At 43.6% G+C, this 15,714-nt stretch overlaps 1 protein-coding gene across 1 annotated transcript; it reads right to left on the reverse strand.

Moving 5' to 3' along the window:
• Positions 1–591: 591 nt before the first annotated feature.
• Positions 592–15,379, reverse strand: LOC115505131 (olfactory receptor-like protein OLF4). Its single transcript, XM_030302562.2, has 2 exons — positions 15,268–15,379; positions 592–1,537 (listed from the first exon to the last, which is right to left on the reverse strand). The coding sequence occupies exon 2, from the start codon at positions 1,522–1,524 to the stop codon at positions 592–594; it is 933 nt and encodes a 310-aa protein (XP_030158422.1). The 5' UTR covers positions 1,525–1,537; positions 15,268–15,379.
• Positions 15,380–15,714: the final 335 nt, after the last annotated feature.

The raw sequence follows: 15,714 nt of genomic DNA on the forward strand, positions 1-15,714 counted from the left end.
CGATGTGATCAGCTTTAAAAACTCTGTACCCAGGCTGTTCGAGGCCGCACTCTTATCAAGAGTGTTGGTCCCGATCGGTCGGCCTTGCCTCTCATTGTAAAAAACTTTGTTGTAACTGTCACTGGTGCCCGTAGCATTCTGTTTCAGGAGTCGTGTGGATGCAACAGGCTTAGGGGCCAAGTGTAGCTTTTTTCCATATGAAGACTATAACTCATGATTATGTTCTTGGAAAATCTAGGGGAGATTTACTTCTCGTGGGATAAGTCATTTGAAAAAAAATTTATTTTAAGATATCCAACTTGTCCCATTAGATACAGAAATTTCCAGGCATTTGTGTTCTAAGGCTGGGGAAAACACTGGGGATGTATGAAAATGGACAAAGGGGAAACTGTATGTCAGACAGAGAAGAAGCTTGATAAAGTGAGTTCCTTAAATGTATAGAGAAGTTGAAAGCAAACAAGTGGAAATTCCAGGAGAAAAACAGAAGGAGCAGATTCTCCTGCCAAAGTCTATTCAAGGAAGAGCAGTTCTTGGTTCTGAGGCTCTGCCCTGCAATCATTCGCACGTCTCCAACCCCAAGACAGTTGGCCATTACATCACTTGACCCCAAAAAATTCTTTTCAGAGCACTCTTTATGTCTTTGTTCCTCAGGCTGTAGATGAAGGGGTTCAGCATGGGCGTGACCACCGTGTACATCACCGAGGCTGTGGCACTTGAGTGGGAGCTCTGGGTAGCAGCAGAGCTGAGGTACACGCCGAGCATCGTACAGTAAAATAAACACACGACCGACAGGTGAGACGCACAGGTGGAAAACGTTTTATACTTGCCCTTAGCTGATGCAATCCCACGTATAGAGGACACTATCTTGGAATAAGAGTAAAGGATCCCAGCAAAAGGACCACCACCCAGCAGGACAGCTGCAAGATACATCACCACGTTATTAAGAAAGGTGTCAGAACAGGCAAGCTGGAGCATCTCATTGAGTTCACAAAAAAAGTGGGGGATATGCAAGTGTGTACAGAAGGACAGACGCAACATCATTAAACTCTGTAACAGGGAATTCAGGACACACATGATCCAGGACACCAGAACCAGCAGCCCACAGAGCCGGGGGTTCATGATGACCATGTAGTGCAGGGGGTGACAGATGGCCACAAACCGGTCATAGGCCATCACACTCAGGAGGAAGACGTCCAGTACAGCAAAGAGAATGAGAAAATAAATCTGTGTGATGCAGTCCTCATAAGTTATGACTTTGCTCTGAGTCTGGACGTTCACCAGCATCTTCGGAATCGTGGTGGAGGTGAAGCAAATATCTACGAAGGACAGATTGGCGAGGAAGAAGTACATGGGTGTGTGGAGGTTGGGGTCTGTGCTGATGGCCAAAATTATGAGCAGGTTTCCAAACACAGTGATCAGGTACATGGAGAGGAAAAGCCCAAATATGAGGGGCTGCAGTTCTGGTCTCTCTGAAAATCCCAGGAGAAGAAATTCTGAAATTCGTGTTTTGTTGCTCAGTTCCATGTGGTGGAGGTGGCTTCTTAGAAAGAAGGAAATAATGTGAGTACATTTCACACAAACTTTCATTACTCACAGATTGAAATACTACTTTTATAGTTTGGAGTGCAGAAATTCATTTTAATATGTTGTATGTGGATATGCCCCCCTTCAGGAATGCAGTCGGACATATCTGATATGTTCTGTGTGTTTTTTTTTTCAATCAGCTTCTTTCCTAAGGAATCATATTTTATAGTTTTACTAAGAAGTTCTTCAAGAATTTCAGGAATATACACTGAGTGCTGACCATGTGTCAGGCACTATCTAAGGAATGAGCATATCGTGTTAAAGAAACAAAGTCCTACAATGATAGAGAAAAAATATAAGCATATAAGAGAATTGTATAACTTTTTAGATGGTGAGGGGTGCATATGTGCATAGCACATGAAGAAAAGAAAAACAGGCATAAAGCAGAGCAAATAGGGCATTCTATTTTTGTGGGTATTTGGGCATATTCTGCAACAAGGTGATATTGGAACACAGACCTTGATAGGAAAGAGAGGTAGATGTGGGATTATGGGGGAAATGTGTGCCCAGCAGACAGAATGCAGGTCGGTGCAGAGGCCCTGAGGAAGGTACTTGTTTCAAATGTTCAAGTCAAAAAGCAAAGCCAGCGCTGTAAGGGGAATGAGCCTGGGGGACACTGAGGACAGATGCTGTCACACATGTGATGACGGAAGTAGTCTCTCTGCTACAACTGTGACCTCAGGGCACAGGGCCGTTCTTGTCCACACTACCTCTCCCTCTGTATTCATCGTGCTGCAAAGACATCCCATGAACTGACACAGATCTCCATCTTGGTGCCTGCTCTTGACTGAGTTCTGGCCCCTGTATTGTGTCACCCTGAGATTAGGAGTCCTGGCCCCTGTTGTGAGGACTGCTCACCTTCTACAAGTCACACAAACAAACACACAGGACACCGTGGTCTTCTGGGTTGTGTAATCCCCGTCTTTACTGCCCATGCCATCCAGGTTATGCTGGGAATGGATACAACCCAAATAGACCAGATCAGCGAAATTTCCCCTGAAAAATGTAGAAATGGCTCCTGGAAATTTTAATTCCTAAGCCTCCCATGAACAAATGAAGTTGAAGCTCCATGTTGGGATGGCCATCTCCTGTTGTGTATTTCACAAACTTAAATATATGCATATGCAATGTCTGGGATGCAGCAAAGGCCGTCATAAGAGGAAAATATATAGCAATCCAGGCCTTCCTAAAGAAGGAAGAAAGATCTCAGATACACAACCTAACCTTATGCCTTAAGGAGCTGGAAAAAGAACAGCAAATAAAACCCAAAACCAGCAGAAGACAGGAAATAATAAAGATTAGAGCAGAAATTAATGCTATCAAAACCAAAAAAACAGTACAACAGATCAATGAAACCAGAAGCTGGTTCTGTGAAATAATTAACAAAACTGATACACCTCTAGCCAGTTTGATCAAGAAGAAAAAGGAAAGGACCCAAATAAATAAAATCAAGAATGAAAGAGGAGACATCACAACCAACACAACAGAAATAAAAACAATAATAAGAGAATATTATAAGCAATTATATGCCAATAAAATAGGTAATGTGGAAGAAATGGACAAATTCCTAGAAACATATACACTACCAAAACTGAAACAGGAAGAAATAGAAAATTTGAACAGACCCCATAACCAGTAAGGAAATCGAATTAGTAATAAAAAATCTGCCAAAAAACAAGAGTCCAGGGCCAGATGGCTTTCCAGGCAAATTCTACCAAATATTTAAGGAAGAGTTAACACCTATTCTCTTGAGACTGTTCCAAAAAAAATAGAAATGGAAGGAAAACTTCCAAACTCTTTCTATGAAGCCAACATTACCTTGATTCCAAAACCAGACAGAGACCCCACTGAAAAGGAGAACTAGAGACGAATTTCCCTGATGAACATGGATGCAAAAATCCTCAACAAGATATTAGCCAACTGGATCCAACAATACATTAAAAAAATTATTCACCACGACCAAGCGGGATTTATACCTGGGGTGCAGGGCTGGTTCAATATCTACAAAACAATTAACGTGATTCATCACATCAATAAAAGAAAGGACAAGAACCATATGATTCTCTCATTAGATGCAGAGAAAGCATTTGACAAAATACAGCATCCTTTCTTGATAAAAACCCTCAAGAAAGTAGGGATAGAAGGAGCATACCTCAAGATCATAAAAGCCATATATGAACCACCCAACACTAAAATCATCCTCAGTGGGGAAAAACTGAGAGCTTTCCCCCTAAGGTCAGGAACAAGACAGGGATGTCCACTCTCGCCACTGTTATTCAACTTAGTATCAGAAGTCTTAGCCTCTGCGATCAGACAACACAAAGAAATAAAAGGCATCCAAATCGGCCAGGAGGAGATCAAACTTTCACTCTTCGCAGATGACGTGATACTCTATATGGAAAACCCAAAAGATTCCACCAAAACTGCTAGAACTGATTCATGAATTTGGCAAAGCTGCAGGATATAAAATCAGTGCACAGAAATCGATTGCATTCCTATACACCAACAATGAAGCGACAGAAAGAGAAATCAAGGAATTGATCCCATTTACAGTTGCACAAAAAACCATAAACTACCTAGGAATAAATCTAAACAAAGAGGTGAAAAATCTGTACACTGAAAACTATAGAAAGCTTATGAAAGAAATTGAAGAAGACACAAAAAAATGGAAAAAGACTCCATGCTCCTGGATAGGAAGAACAAATGTTGTTAAAATATCGATACTACCCAAAGCAATCTACATATTCAATGCAATCACTATCAATGTAACACCAGCATTCTTCACAGAGCTAGAACAAATAATCCTGAAATTTATATGGAACCAGAAAAGACCCTGAATTACCAAGGCTATCTTGAAAAAGAAAACCAAAACAGGAGGCATCACAATCCCAGACTTCAAGCTATACTACAAAGCTGTAATCATCAAGACAGTATGGTACTGGCACAAGAACAGACACTCAGATCAATGGAACAGAATAGAGAACCCAGAAATGGACCCACAAACCTATGGGCAACTAATCTTTGACAAAGCAGGAAAGAATATCCAACGGAATAAAGACAGTGTCTTCAGCAAGTGGTGCTGGGAAAACTGGACAGCAATTTGCAGAAGAATGAACCTGGACCACTTTCTTACACCAGACACAAAAATAAAGTTAACATGGATGAAAGACCTAAATAGAAGACAGGAAGCCATCAAAATCCTTGAGGAGAAAGCAGGCAAAAACCTCTTTGATCTTGGCCACAGCAACTTCTTACTGAACACAACTCTGGAGGCAAGGGAAACAAAAGCAAAAATGAACTGGGACCTACCTCATCAAAACAAAAAGCTTCTGCACAGCGAAGGAAACCATCAGCAAAACTAAAAGGCAACCGACAGAATGGGACAAGATATTTGCAAATGACATATCAGAGAAAGGGCTAGTATCCAAATTCTATAAAGAACTTATCAAACTCAACACCCAAGAAACAAATAATCCAGTGAAGACATGGGCAAAAGACACGAATAGACACTTCTCCAAGGAAGACATCCAGATGGCCAACCGACACAGGAAAAAATGCTCCACATCACTCATCATCAGGGAAATACAAATCAAAACCACAATGAGATACCACCTCACACCTGTCAGGGTGGCTAACATTAACAACTCAGGCAATAACAGATGTTGGCGAGGATGCAGAGAGAGAGGATTTCTTTTGCATTGTTGGTGGCAACACAAGCTGGTGCAGCCACTCTGGAAAACAGTATGGAGGTTACTCAAAAAACTAAAACTAGAACTACCCTACGACCCAGCAATTGCACCACTAGGCATTTATCTACTAGGGATACAGGTGTGCTGTTTTGAAGGGACACATGCACCCCCATATTTATAGCAGCACTATCAACAATAGCCAAAGTATGGAAAGAGCCCAAATGGCCATCGATGGATGAATGGATAAAGAAGATGTGGTATGTAGATATACAATGGAGTATTACTCGGCAATCAAAAGGAATGAAATCTTGCCATTTGCAACTACGTGGATGGAACTGGAGGGTATTATGCTAAAGGAAACTAGTCAGTCAGACAAAGACAAAAATCATATGACTTCACTCATATGAGGACGTTAAGAGACAAAATAGATGAATATAGGGAATAGAAACAAAAATAATATAAAAACAGGGAGGGGGCAAAACAGAAGGGACTCATAAATATGGAGAACAAACTGAGGGTTATTGCAGGGGTTGTGGGAGGGGGATGGGCTAAATGGGTAAGGGGCACTAAGGAATCTACTCCTGAAATCGTTGTTGTACTATATGCTAACTAATTTGGATGTAAATTAAAAAAAATAAAAAATTAAATTGAAAAAAACTTAAAAAAATAAACTAGATTGAAGACAAATATATATATATATATACATATTAAACATGTATTAAACATATTAAACAAATGTATGTATGTACATATACACATATATATACACATATATGCATACATACATTTGTTTAATACGTGGAAAGACATAGGGATGGTGAATGAAATGGATGAGGCAGAGTGTGGAGAATAAGCTTAGGAATTCCCTGAGCTTGCACCGATGAGTTAACAAGGCATAAAGAAAGAGAAAGCCACAGGATGAAGGCATCCAACATTAGGTAAACAGGGCAAAGGTCCCAGTATAGGACAAAAGTATAGGAATAGGAAATCTCAGCATGGAAGCATCCAAAATGAGGGGAAAAGATTAGATATTCAGGGCGGTAATGCCCCCCCATTTAGTACAATAGCAGAAAGCTGCTTCCCCAGGAAGGAAGGACCCAAATAGGTCAACAGGTAAGCAGGGCTATGGACCTCAGCAAGGGGAAGTTGCCCCAAGGGAAGCTAATTAGCAAAAGAAAGGTGCCTTATTGACCCCAAGGTAGCATGCTCTGTCTTGTGCCCTAGGCAAGTTTAGGGAAACAGAGGTGGTGCCTCATGTCTGCTGTAAACAACCACTTGCCCAGTGCCAGGATATCTTCAAAGCCCCCTTTCCCTCACACACCTGAGTTAATGTTCATGGTTTATTGTCTCTTTGTGCACATCCGTCATGCTTGTATACCTTCTGATCCTAATAAAAATGGAGCAAGGACCTTTACTCGGGGCTCTTGTCTCCTCCCAGACATTAGCCTCTCTTGCATTTTAACCCTGCATCCACCCTCTTGCTGGACAAGAGAGAACTCCAGACCCAGAGTCTCTGACAGATGGTGACCCCGACATGATCAGAGTCAAGAGGACTATAGGCTGATGTGGGCAGAACCCGGGGTGGCCAGGAGGTGGTGCAACTCAAGGACTGCAGGACCCGCGGAACGACTAAAGAGCTCCAAGAAAAATGCACGGGGTTACAGTCTCTTCCTGACAAGGTAAGAGATAAAGCGAAACTATATTACAATTTGCTGCTGTGGAACTTTTGAGAGATTTATTATAGGAAACTCCCTCTCCCCAAAACAGGAACAATACATTCGTATTTTATAATCATTGGGAAAGGTGGCCGACACTATCCTCAATCAGAAAGCACTCCTTAAATATCTAATGATTACCCAGCAACACTGCCCTTGGTTCCCAAAACAAGGTACTTGTTAAGTCCCAAGGACTTGATATTTGGGAACAAGTAGGGAAAACATTTAAAGCTGGGCATTCTGAGGGGGTTAATGTCCCCCAAAGGTAATCCTCACTTAGCCCATTGTCCATACTGCCCTTGAGTTCAGAGGATGTAGATAAAGATGTAAACTTACCCAGGGGCTCCTGGGTGGCTCAGTCAGTGAAGGGTCTGACTTCAGTTCAGTTCATGATCTCAAGGCTCATGAGTTCGAGCCCCGCGTCAGGCTCTGTGCTGACAGCTCAGAGCCTGGGGCCTGCTTCGGGTTCTGTGTCTCCCTCTCTCTCTGTCCCTCCCCCGCTCATGCTCTGTCTCTCTCTCTCTCCTTCAAAACAAATAAACATTAAAAAAATAATTTAAAAGAAAGATTAAAGATGTAAAATTACCCCAAATAGAGGAAAAACCTGAACTTTTCATAGTCAACCTGTGCCTTCGGTGCCTTTGCAGCCAAAAGATACTCCTCCTCTCCCAAAAGGGTGGGAAGATACGGAGCCTCTAAGAACCTCACCGACCGGTTCTGATAAAGTCCTCACCCCAATGGAAAGTACTTTAAGGAAGCCCATAAGGCGGGTAAGTTCCAGCGGTTTCCCGCTGTCAGGCAAAGTGGGCAATAGGTCCATGGAGGCCTGCTCTTTCCAGTAGCAAAAGAATTGCAAAAATCAGTTCAGCTGTATGTCCATCACAGCCCTATTACAATCGACATTTTGGAAAATACTTGGGTACTTATTCCATGGGTGCCTGGGACTGGGGCTCTCTTATGAGCATCATTTTGACCCCAGCCCAGTATGCTGTCTGTGCCCAAGAGTTTCATGCTGCTTGCGGGGCTCCCGCTATGCAGAACTTTGACACTGCTATTCCGGTGTCCTTGGGGGAGGGGGGAGGGGCGGCTGGGGGGACACACAGATAAAATGTAATTAAGATAGACATGTCTCTTAAATTATTAAAATTAAATATTAAAACTTTATTCTACTGAGGCTTACTGAAGGCCAAATAAGCTCCTGTGATCTCTGTTCCAATTTGTTTTTTTTTTTTTTTTTAATTTTTTTTTTTTCAACGTTTATTTATTTTTGGGACAGAGAGAGACAGAGCATGAACGGGGGAGGGGCAGAGAGAGAAGGAGACACAGAATCGGAAACAGGCTCCAGGCTCTGAGCCATCAGCCCAGAGCCTGACGCGGGGCTCGAACTCACAGACCGCGAGATCGTGACCTGGCTGAAGTCGGACGCTTAACCGACTGCGCCACCCAGGCGCCCCTCTGTTCCAATTTGTTAGCAAAAGGACGACCTGTAGTAATAGTTAACTTTGTCTCACAGTTTTCATGGGTAATTGTTAAAATAGCTTTCAGGGTCTTTGGAAACCTAAAACTTTAGCGTTTTGCTCAAAGGATAAATTGAATTAAGTTCATCGGATACTTAGGCCTCTTCCACATCAAACAGAACGCTGAAACATTGCTTACTAAACACGGTTTATGCTTCCGACTTCTTATGGCAAAGAAAAAAAAAACGAAGAACAGGTAAATCCATTAAAAAACATGCATTATGCTTAACGGATTCATAAGTCGGCCACCTAAAAACTTTCTGATGTAACAGACAATTCACAGTTGGTTACTATTTAATTTTCAATGGAGACGAAAGGTTTCTAAGACTTAAAATTCTGCTAAATGCTATTAAGGCTGATGGAAATAAGTAACTTCGTATATAAAAAAGTAAGAGATATGTAAGAAAGATTAAAAAATGAAAATACGTGTTTGTTAAAGGTAATAAAATACATAAACATGTTTATTTATAAATAAATATATATTTATATTTTATAAATAAATAATAATTTTTATTAAATATAACTTATTGTCTTATAAATTAAAGAAATAATTTGCATATTTATTGCAAATTAAATAAATAAAATTTTTTTATTATGATTATAATTGGTTTCCATACAACACTCAGTGCTCATCCCAAAAGGTACCCTCCTCAATGCCCGTCACCCACTTTCCCCTCTCCCCCACCCCCCATCAACCCTCAGTTTGTTCTCAGTATTTAAGAGTCTCTTATGGTTTGCCTTCCTCCCTCTCTGTAAGTTTTTTTTCCCCCTTCCCCTCCCCCATGGTCTTCTGTTAAGTTTCTCAGGATCCACATAAATAAATAAATAAATAGATAGATAAATAAATAAATAAAATCTTAACTAAAAGGGGGGAAAAAAGGACAACGTGCCCTTTTAAGTTGTTTTACTGAAGCCTTGGTTGGAATTAGCCATTCCTTATAATCCACAAAGCCAAGCAATTGTAAAATGAGCACATCATACACTGGAAAAGCATGTTACACAAACCAAAAGGGGGAGAGGCCCCTGGCTGTCTGTGATGAGGGAGCCTAAGGCAAGCTGACCGGCCGCAAACATCCCCTCCCAACCAGGTGGGATGTGTGTGATATTCCTTGGGCACTCCCGCTGCCCAAGAACAAAGGAAAGGGGCAAACAGAGGGTGAACTGATGGAGATCGCAGTCCAGCAGGACCTGAGTCTCCATCACCTCTCCACAGTGACGGGGGAAACAGAGGCAGAAGGAAATGGCTAACAGAACTCCATTTCCTTACACCCTGCAGCCCACTGACAAATACGTGAGGCTGGCAGAGTAAAACGTTTCTCCAGGAACTCCTTGCTGTCTTACTGCTTTGCTAGAGGGAGGAACTATCTTCACTTGACACTAGCTAGGCCTCCAGTAACCTGGGAGTTGTCTTTAGCATATGAAAATCTCACTGGGAACTCCGCCTGGACCTTACCTCCCCCCAGCTCCATAGTGCAAAACCAGTCTCTCCTCACGGTCCCTGGGCAGCTCTTCCTGCCCACGGGTCCTGTCCCCATGCCTCAATAAATCACCTCTTGGCACAAAAGACGTCTTCGAGAATTCCTTCTTGGTCGTCGGCTCCAGACCCCACGAACCCCACTAGCACCCCAAAAAACCTCATCAGTCTGCATGACAACCTCAGCTCCTTCTTGATCATGCTATGATTACTCTTCACTTTTTAAATCTTAATCCTCGAGGATCTTCACTTTTTAAATCTTAATCCTCAAGGACTGACTACAGCTGAGTGACATTCTTCAAAACCAGATAAACCCTCTCACCCTATGGCGCTACGCAAACCCCCCGAACGGGGGCCCACACGGACTGGGCCCACTCGACTTCTCACCTGCGGTCGAGGATATGCCTGCGTACTTTCAGATTCTGGACTTCTGTGGATTCCCTCTCGGTTGCTGAAGGCTTACCGTGGCATGATGGAGACACCCGGGATATTTTCCCATGAGCCAGGGCATCCAGAGAATGATTCTGAATGAGCAGCCCCTGTCCCCCTTCTTCAAGATGGAAGAAGCCTCTTGGTGGACTCCCCATCCTGAAGCCACTCCACAAACACAAATCCCTGCCCCTGATAGAACATGGGGAAGCTTTAAACGTCTGTCTACCGGCATCCTCTTACAAGAAAATTACATTGCGTATACCCTGACTCACATCTGATGGCCACGATTTCCATCACTAACAGGAATTTGATATGTGTAACCCTGATTCCCCTCCTTGCTCTCATTTGTCCAAGCCAACCTCAGTATTCTATTGGGCTCATCTCCTTAACCCACCTATATTTGACAGCCTAACGCTCCTGGACTGGGATATTCCTATTGGCCATTATGACACTGAGTTCCTGGGAGGAGCCAATCTTAACCCGCCCTTCCAAATGGAACAAGACCATTGGCTTTCTATGCCAAGACCTCAATGATGGCTTCCTCCAGCACCTCCTGTGTGTGTTACTAAACTTAGCAACTTGTCTGCTTGTCTCCAACTAAAAATCAGCTGGCTTTTATATGTACAGCCCAAAACCTCTACAAGGCCAGACAATTTTACCTCCTTCTCAGCCACAAGCTTCATATACCTCAAAAAAACAAACAAACATATCTCACACTCCTAATGTTCTAGCTTGCTCTACTCTCAAATATTCAGACCATCCCTGGAACATTCTCCCTGGACAACCTGTTATGGAGAAACAGCATAATCTTTGCTGGGGCAATTGAACTATTATTGACAGGGGTCCTAGAGGACATCGTGAAACAAAATACTGTAATAAGACCGTACCTTTTGGCCAGCCTAGTAGGGAGAATATTGTTTTGAAAGACAGAGGCTTGTCTGGCCCTATAATTTCTGCACATAAAAGGAAGTTAAAAGGACCTGGGCTTGTTAACCTTTGGAAGGTAGGCCTTCCCTTCTTCATTCATACTGTTAGCAAGTGAAATTTATGTAAATTGACATATCAACATAACTTGGGCCTCCCCGCACAACCATCAATTTGCAGGGGCCACTATTTGTATCCCTTCTTCCTACCTTCTCTTTGCTACCTCCACTTTACAGATCAAACAACTAGAAAATAATTATAATATATCTACCTCCCAGGGCTGGCTTGTGTCCTGTGTAAATAATGATAATATCACCCAATTAAACATCTCCTCTTTATTAGCACTTAAGCGCATCTCGGCCTGGCTTCCTGTTAATAGCTCTCAGCCCTATACGCATCCATCGGGACTAGGAGCTCTTTCCAAGCTTGTTCAACACTGGCACTCAGCTGCAAGGCAGAAATGATGTGTTGGCCTGTTAATCACGGGCATCCTAGCAGCAGCAGGCATTATCGCTTCTGCCACTGTAGCTGGACTCAGCCTGCACCGTACTATCCAGACAGCCCGTGTCCTTAATAAATTTACGGTCAACACTACGAAAGAATTTATAAGCCAGACTTCCATTGATAAACAAGTTCTGGCCCGCCTCGAAGCCCTTCAGGCCTCAGTGGAATTTATTGGAAAAGACAGGAGGCCTTGTCCCTCCGCTCTAAACTGTCCTGCGACCCTAACTACCAGCATATTTGCATGCGCTGGCATTCCTTATACTCACTCCCAAGCTTGGGATGCTGTCCAGACACACTTTTGCAGTGTCTTCTCTCCCTACAACTCTAACAATATAGAAAATCTAGATGTGACATTGTGCCGACAGCTACAATATGCAGAAGATCAGCTTAAAAATGAACGGGCTGATTCCTGGGCAATGTGGCGCGACCTAAATCCTTTCTCACTTACAGCCAACACTCATCTCAAATTCTGGATAACTCTGGGAAGCGGAATGCTTCCACTGAGGCTCTTTTTGTGTCTTTGCGGAATCACCCTCCAAGCCTTCCTACAACAAACGAAGGACCAGGAGCTCATCATGAGGGTCCTGGAACACGAAACTAGAAGAACCAAGAAAAACAAAAGGGGGCAACTGTGGGGAATAAGCTTAGGAATTCCCTGAGCTTGCACAGATGCGTTAACAAGGCATAAAGAGACACAGGATGAAGGCATCCAACATTAGGCAAACAGGGCACAGGTCCCCACCATAGGACAAAAGCATAGGAATGGGAAATCTCTGCATAGAAGCATCCAAAATGAGGGGAAAAGATTAGGTATTCAGGGCAGAAACACCCCCCAACTGAATACAATAGCAGAAAGCTGCTTTCCCAGGAAGGAAGGACTAAAATTAGGTAAATGGGTAAACAGGGCTGTAGACCTCAGCAAGGGGAAGTTGCCCCGAGGGGAGCTAATTAGCAAAAGAAAGGTGCCTTGTAGACCCTAAGGTAGCCTGCTCTGTCTGGCTTGCGCCCTAGGCCAGTTTAGGTAAACAGAGGTGGCGCCTCATGTCTGCTTTAACCAACCTTCTGCCCCAGGATTTGTTTTGCATTGACCCAAACCCCTAACACCACACGTCTTCAAAGCCCCACTTCCCCCACGCCCATGAGTTAATATGGACGGTTCCATCGTCCCTGTGCACACCCATCACACCTGTAAGCCTCCTGATCCTAATGAAAGCAGAACAAGGACCCTTACTTGGGGCTCTGGTCTCCTCCCTGACATTAGCCTCACTCGCATTATAATCATCCCTTGCTAGACAAGACCCAGAGTCTGGACAGCAGAGCAAGGATCCAGTAAGCTCAGGGGGTCCCCGAGGGACTGTGACGAACAGCAACCTCCTCGCTTCTGGAAGCTTTGCACCCGACCACCTCCCCCGATGCCCAGCAAAAACCACGTGAGAACACATTTACGTCCCCCCAAAGATGAAAGTGCTGAAATCGTCCTAATGTCAAACACCTTACATATGGCGGGCCCAAGGGAAAAAATGAGCGAAGGGATAAGCCAACACTTCACAAAAGGAAGCACACACGATTGGCTGCAAGGTGGGCAGTTACAAGGTCAACCACGGAAGACTTCGCTTTCACGTGCCCCTCACATCATTACTTGGGCAATTCCTCTTCATGGGGGCTGACAGCAGGTGAGGGCAGCCCTGTTATCCCTTTCACTTTTTAATGTTTATTTCTTTGAGAGAGAGAGAGCACAAGCAGGGGAGGGAGAGAGGGAGAGAGCACAAGCAGGGGAGGAGGGAGAGAGAGAGAGAGAGCAAGCACACAAGCAGGGGAGGGACAGAGAGAGTCCCAAGCAGGCTCCATGCCATCAGCACAGAGCCCAACATGGCGCTGGACCTCACGAACGGTGAGATCTGAGCTGAGCCGAAACCAAGAAGAGGTCTCTTAACCCACTGAGCCACCCAGGCGCTCATCTCCCTTCCCTATGTGATGTCCTTTCATTGATACTCTTGGACTCTGGGTATTGGGTCTCTTTTTCACAAACCCAAGGGCACCTCGAATCCTCATTCTGTATGTCAGCCAGTAGACAGAGGCTTCCCCAGACCATGCTCTGTAAATGCTCCCGACATCACGACAGTCCAGTTTTGTACCAAAACTTGTTTCATATGATTATGCTTGACCGCATGATGCCATCCGTATATTTATATTATTGTTCTCTGTCCATGATGCTACACAGAAACATACGCTAGTGAAGGGATTTCACCTTCTTTGTTCACAAGGTTTAATTTCCGTTTAGTTGGAAAAGGTTGAATTGGTATATAACAGCTAGAATAAATGAATATCTAAACCAGTGCTGGCAGCAATGGATATCTATCCGGAAGAATATGCAACTGGTCCCTCCTCAGACACTTCACGAAAATTCAGAGGGATTATGACCCCAATGTAAGTGTAGCCATACAATATAGCAGAACATCAAGGAAACTACATATAACATTCAAGATGAGCAAACCCACTAAATAAAGCCATAATCTCAGAAGTAAGAAGATAGATTTATTTAAATAAAATTAAAAAATTTTATGATCAAAATATGTTGCAAAAATCAATTGAGAAACAATGATCTCAGGAAATCATTTGAAATGCTGATAGTGTTTTAAAGAAAGAGAGAGAGAGAGAGACAGAGAGAGAAACCTATGGGCATATAATAATAAAACCAACCAGACGGTCATCAAACATATGACCTTGGCTGAAACTGAGGGATAGTTTAGGAAAATAACAAGATTTAGGAAAATAACAAAAACTGTCTCCTTCACCCAGCAGCCTGGAAAAAAACTTACAGGGCTGTTACATTGTTTGTGGTTGAAACTTTCAAAAAGGAGCCAAAGGGTTATTCTGAATTTGTTGGCCTAAGGGTAAGTGTTACAAGGTTGAAGGCAGAACCTGAAAGCAGCTGTATTACAGATACTGACATTCTTTCACCAGGAGTTTCCCAGTCTCTGCACCCATCCTGCCCAGAGCCTGCCCTGTGGTGGGGAGCGTCCTGTGCCCTGTAAGATGTTCAGAGCATCCCTGACCTCTGTGCACCCCTCTCCAGCGTGACAGACAAAGTGTCTCCAGACATTGATCAATGTCCCCCGGGTGACAAAATTACACCTGATTACAACCACACATTGAATTTAACGATCTCAACATAGTTTTTCTAGCATGGCCATAATAGCAATTGAATGATAAAGAATAAGAAAGCTCTTCAAGAGTGTGAATGGCACTCCCTCTGAAACTGACACAGCCACTGAATAAATACATGAATTACTTAATTAAGCAAACAAACACAGTGACCACTTGCTCTGGGCTACGTTGGATTGGCTCTCAAGTGGTGACAGTTAATGATCTTGGCTTCCATTCTCTCTGACCCTCTCACCCACGGTCCACTGCGCTGTTGGACTCACCTGGCTGGGGTGTCTGACGGGAAGGTCTCCTTGTGGAAGCCTGAATGCCTCCCTGGATAGCAGATGATAGGGACTAAAGCTCTGCCCTCACCCGAGACAGCAGGAGGCAGTGAAGCATCAGTCCTCAGCCAGAACTAGGATTCAGAACAAACAGAAAAGCATGCCCCTTCCTGTGCAAGGTTGCACAGGCTGACAGACAGGAGCCCAGGAGGTATTTACAGCTCCCTGTTGTCTGCTCATTAGGTATATGTTCCCTCTTCTTACTCCAGCACAGTTCCCAAGCGGAACACTTTTGCACACATAGGAAATTTCTCTAATGAACCATGTTCCCAAGAGACCAGTTTAGAAGTAGTGAATCCTCAGGGACACCAGGGTGGCTCAGTCGGTTGGGCGTCAGACTTCAGCTCAGGTCATGGTCTTGTGGTTTGTGAGTTCGAGCCCTGCGTT

This window comes from Lynx canadensis, chromosome A2, assembly GCF_007474595.2.
Source record: "Lynx canadensis isolate LIC74 chromosome A2, mLynCan4.pri.v2, whole genome shotgun sequence".
Lineage (NCBI taxonomy): Eukaryota > Metazoa > Chordata > Mammalia > Carnivora > Felidae > Lynx > Lynx canadensis.

Coding starts and splice junctions, on each gene's coding strand:
- LOC115505131 (XM_030302562.2), bottom strand. CDS start 1,524: ATGGAACTGAGCAACAAAACACGAATTTCAGAATTTCTTCTCCTGGGA.